We start from the raw sequence: 5117 nt of genomic DNA, 5'->3' as shown, positions 1-5117 counted from the left end.
AAGCTGCCCATCATATTAAAGCAGCAGTATGGAGGCAAGATTGGGAAGGATCCATTCAACAAATACAATTTACTCTCTTGATGGCTTACCCTGTTAGTGGTTTTATACTGACTGTGCTGTCTTCACATCAGGATAGGCACTAGGGAGAATTTCTCTATGCACTTCAATCAGGAAAATGTGCACCAGCATGTATAGAGAACCCAAAACCTAACCAAAAAAAATAATCATTTTTATATCCTCACCGTGAGAGCTCAATCAGCTGATTGGGATTTGTACCATGTGACCAGTCAGCGGATTCCACTCATGTGATATAACCCCCCCTCCTTCTTTTCCCTTCCCCCTCTGATTCCTTTTTTTTTTTTTCATTCTCTTAAAGCTTCGGAGGGACAACCTGCGCATTTGTGCGCCACGAAAGCACCAGCTCCGACGGGTACCTCGCGCACATCTTCCGGCATGCCGCCAAGGAGCTTTTCGGTACTGACATCCAAGAGATCACGTATAAAACGCTAAAGTGAGTCCTGGGCAGAGCCGATTATCATTATACTTGCAGGTTACATAGTGATGACACATTTTCATGAAGAAATCAGAATGTGTTCACAACATGTGGCGAGGATAAAATACAGGACCATATACATTGCCGCCTCTAGATCATTCACTCTATTTTCAACTTGCTTGATTTGATTTCCTTGTGATGTCAGTGCTGCATTTAGTTTCCCTAGATGCTGCTGCAGAGAGTCTGCGATAATATGGGCCAGGTCTGCCTTTAAGTGGGAGGCAACAGCTGCAGCCAATGTCTGGTAGTCTATTTGTCCCTGTAGGGGAGGTGGCTGTGACTCACCAGAGAGATCCATCGTTAGGTCAGATTGCTGAGTGACATCGGCGGCCATCTTGGATTTGTCCCTGTCGTCTGTGAGAGACTGTTCCAAGGCTTTCCTGGTCGGCTGTGCTCGCGAAAGATAGCGATCCATAGACCGTACTGTATCCCCTGCTGTGCGGGTAGGTGACGGTGACTATTGTAGGATAAGATCGGCTGGGTTCGGGGGTGTTCGGCGATCGGCGGGACAGAGCTCCGGGAGACACGGCCAAGTCATCTGGCGCCGGAAGTCGTTACTGGTGTTATAACAAAGTGGAAGCAACTGGGAACAACAGCAACTCAGCCACGAAGTGGTAGGCCACGTAACGTGACAGAGCGGGGTCAGCGCATGCTGTCACGCGCAGAAGTCGCCAACTGTCTGCAGAGTCAATAGCTCCAGACCTCCAAACTTTGTGTGGCCTTTTTGTGCAGGAACAAAGACTTCCAGGAAGTGTGCTTGGAAAAAGACGGGGAGACCGTGCTGCGTTTCGCCGCCGCCTACGGCTTCCGAAACATCCAGAACATGGTGCTGAAGCTGCGCAAGGGGAAGTTCCACTATCACTTCGTGGAGGTCCTGGCCTGCCCCGGAGGTGGGTGTCTTTAAAGGGCTTCTATTTGCTGGCCGGGTATAATTGGGGACGGCAAGACGGCGGCATTCAGAGAATGACCCAATGGGCTCATCGGCAATGGAAGCCTCCTGTATTTTCATCATGGCGGCTTCCCTGTAAGAATCCTAGACCTGTAAGCAGTGCAACTGGTGCCCGAATGGCTAGAGCCACCCAATCGCTTGTATGGTGCTGGGGAGTGTGTACCCCACCTCACCTCCCTTTTAGGTTATACACTACAATGCACACAACTCTCTCTCCTCTTCCTCCTACATCACGGTGCTGTATGTCTGACTAGCCAGTCCCCGGGCCTGAGAGAGCAGTATCCGGTTCCACCAGCAGGCGGACTCTTGATAGAATGGGATGTCTGAGGCTGTTATGGGTGATCCGTCCATGTTCATAGACTGGTGGGTCAGAAGCAGTGGATTATTCATAACCATAGCAGACTGTGCAGCTGCTGTGGGGCTCGGGCGCAGGAGGGGGCCCCATAAGGGGAAGCTGAACTGTGATGTTTCCAGTGTAGAAGGGCTGAAGTCAGAACCAGTCATTGATCCCTACCTCTGTGCAGTAGAAAGCATCTTCTTATCTGTCCTGTTTCTGTGGCAGTAATGGGGGTAACTGTGGACACTGTTACCCCCATTACTGATCCCTGAACGCAAATATAAATACGCTAACCGGTAATAAAATAACTCCTTTTCTATTCCCCCCCAGGCTGCCTGAACGGAAAAGGCCAGGCTCAGACGGCGGACGGTAAACCAGAGCGGGCGGAGCTACAGGAGATGGAAGCCTTGTACACCCAGGTCCCGGTTCAGAGCCCGGAGAGTAACCCGCACATAAAGGAGCTGTACGCTACCTGGCTGGAGGGCGCCGAGTCGCAAAAATCCAAGGAAATGCTACACACCAAATTCGTCCCCACATCCCAGAACACCGCGCGGGTGGACATGAAGTGGTGATGCCGCGGACTCGTACTGTTTCTATGCAATGGGCGGGGTGGAGGCTGCCGGCAACCAGCGCATCTTCCGCCCCCAACAGGAGACAAAATGGCCGACGCTGCACCTTGGACAAGAGGTGGCCCCTGGATGAACTTGGTAGCTCGCAAATAGACTTGTTGTAGGTTCATCGCCGCCGACAAATTGACAACTGGTCTTTTTAAAATAAATTTGAGTGCCCCGGTTTTGGGCCAGCTCGACACCTTCGGGCCTTGTCCGACTTTTGATGAAACTCCTGACCCGTTGCTGCTAGGTCAGCCTTGTGGAGAAGGGTTGCGTTTGCCGTGCATGTGTAACGTCTCCTATTTATATGTAAATGCCTTATTTCCCTTTGTCCATTGCTTCAAACCCGACCTTCCCGCTATCTTATTGGAGCCTTACTGTGGAGGTTCTGGCCTTGGTGGACAAAGGGTCTACATTCTTCCTGAAAATGCCAAGTGGGCTTCAAGGTTAAGATCTGAAACCAATTTTTTCTTTTAGCAGGATAGGGTTTGTTTTGGGGAGATTTTTCTCCACGTCCTGTCTTTTAGACTCAACAGGAAGTGACAGGGCTGTCTTTAAAATTGAGGGAAAGTCCACTCCTAGACAGTGACCACTGGAATATTTCCCCTCGCATCCTATTCTGGTGACGGCTGTAAAATTTTGGATTTCCCATAACTTCCTGATGACCCCAATACAAACTAGAGAATGTGAATCTTTCCAGCCTAGACAGCAATAAAAACCTGGCCGGGGTCCTCCAACCTACCATACTCCGTCCTAAAATCAAATAAAACATTATTTGGCTTTAGATACACTTTAAATATATTAGATTTTTGTAAACGGGCAAAGGAAACACAAATCCGTCCAAAAGGGCCCCATTACCTTAGTTGTAGGGGGCCCGCTTTCTGCTTAGGCATTGGTGCTTTGCTAAGATCAGCTTGTTTGTTGGGGGACCTTGCTACTTGATGACCAACCAAGGCAGCCAATAGATGAAGCTGTCGGTGGCCGAACAAAGCTGCACACAAGCCACTGTGTAGTTTGAGCAATTGCCTTATGTCACAATGCCATGCCTCTTCGTAGTAGTGTCCATGCTTACACGTAGTGGGAGGTCAACCTGTCAGAGCCTATGATGTCTGAAGCATCATCAAGGTGGACAGGGGTCATCAAGGTGAACTGAACTTCTCAAAGTGGACACTGGTCAACAGGGTGGACAAGGGTCATTACAGTGCACAGAAGTAAGGTGGACGGGGGTCATCAAAGTGGACAGGACAACAGGGTGGACAAGGGTCATCACAGTGCACAGAACTTAAGGTTGACGGGGGTCATCAAGGTTGACGGGGTTCCAGTGGCGGAGCTAAGGAACAAAGGGCCCTGGTGCAAGATTTTTTTTGGGCCCCCCCCCCCAAAAAAAACCCCACAAACACAGCGTTCTCCTTCCGTAGATGCCCCGGGCGCCCGCACCGCCTGCACCGGCGGTAGTTCCGCCACTGCGGGGTTCATCAAGGTTGACAGGGGGTCATCAAGGGGAGGGGTTACTGAGATGAAGAGGCAGAAGGTTTTTTGATAACCAGGCTTCAGAGGCACCACTGTGGCTGGAACACCCCACTATGAATGAGGGGCTCCATCTTTAGAGGGCTATGACTTCCTTTCAGGCATCTTTGACCTGTTTACAAAACTGATAATAACAGAACCTCTTATGGTGCTTTTATTTCCTGTATTTTAATTTCCTTTATGTCTTTGCTGCCTGTGAATCGGGCACCATTCCCACCACAAGACTATGATCAGTTGAGCCTACGAATCGTAAGATCAGGGTAAACATTGGCCGTCCTCCTGTACCCAGGTACTGTTACACATGAACTCTGTGGTACAATTGCTTTGCCTTAGTCGTAGAAGAAACCGTTTTTCCATGTACTTTATGCTGCTAACCCTACCAGCAGGAGCAATGGTACCAGATGTAGCACTCAAAGACGTTGGTGCGGACGCCATCTGATCTTCCTCAAACCCATCATCGTATCGCCTTCATGGTCCAGTTGTGTCCTGTTTTTCGTGTGGTCGGTTGTACTCCCATCTCCATTCTCTCAGATGTCTCCGCGCAGTATTTGTTCTTCTAGACCTAACCCAGGGGTTCTGAGTAAATCCCAGAATTCCCAGATATTCTCGCATATCAATACCGTACGGAATCAGTAAACGTATTTTGGCGTTTTTGTCGTCAGTGTTATTTATATTTTCTGTAATGATCTGTGACAATAAAGGTGATTTTATAGGTAATCTCTTAGAGAACGCTTAGACTTGTTTTATCCTATGTATCACAAAACGTGAACGCATAACTTCTCCTACTACGACCGTCCTCTCCGGACCCGGATATCGATGGGGAGACCGAAACCTTCCCAGCAGAAACACAACCTTTTATTTCTTGCACGTTGCTGTAAGAATATTTTTCAGATGTACGTTTCCCTCCCATTGTTTTATGTCTGTGTGTTTGTTTTTTCTTTTTTTTTTTTGTGTACAATTTGTCTTTTTTGTTTCTGCAATAAAAGAATTTGAGGAAGCCTTTCACAGGTTGTCTGCTGCCTATTGTGTCCTTTTTTTAGGTTCTTTTTACATTGCTTAGTGCAGTAAAGCTTTCTTAAAACAGAAGGAATCTATTAGGGATGCACCGATACCGGTTTTTCAATATATTTCTCCCCCCCC

At 48.5% G+C, this 5117-nt stretch overlaps 1 protein-coding gene across 1 annotated transcript in view; it reads left to right on the top strand.

The window, feature by feature from the left end:
* The window catches only part of NARF (nuclear prelamin A recognition factor), an 18898-nt gene extending 16320 nt beyond the window's left edge, over positions 1–2578 (top strand). The window contains exons 9-11 of the mRNA XM_018566974.1: positions 377–511; positions 1286–1443; positions 2170–2578. Of these exons, the coding sequence (XP_018422476.1) occupies positions 377–511; positions 1286–1443; positions 2170–2411 (535 nt within the window). The 3' untranslated portion in view covers positions 2412–2578. The remainder of the gene's footprint in view (positions 1–376; positions 512–1285; positions 1444–2169) is intronic.
* The last annotated feature ends 2539 nt before the right edge of the window (positions 2579–5117 follow it).

The sequence above is a fragment of the Nanorana parkeri genome, unplaced genomic scaffold (genome assembly GCF_000935625.1).
Source record: "Nanorana parkeri isolate BGI_ZX_2015 unplaced genomic scaffold, ASM93562v1 scaffold994, whole genome shotgun sequence".
NCBI lineage: Eukaryota > Metazoa > Chordata > Amphibia > Anura > Dicroglossidae > Nanorana > Nanorana parkeri.
The sequence above is the reverse complement of the archived record's forward strand: the minus strand, read 5'-3'. Positions and strand labels throughout refer to the sequence as shown.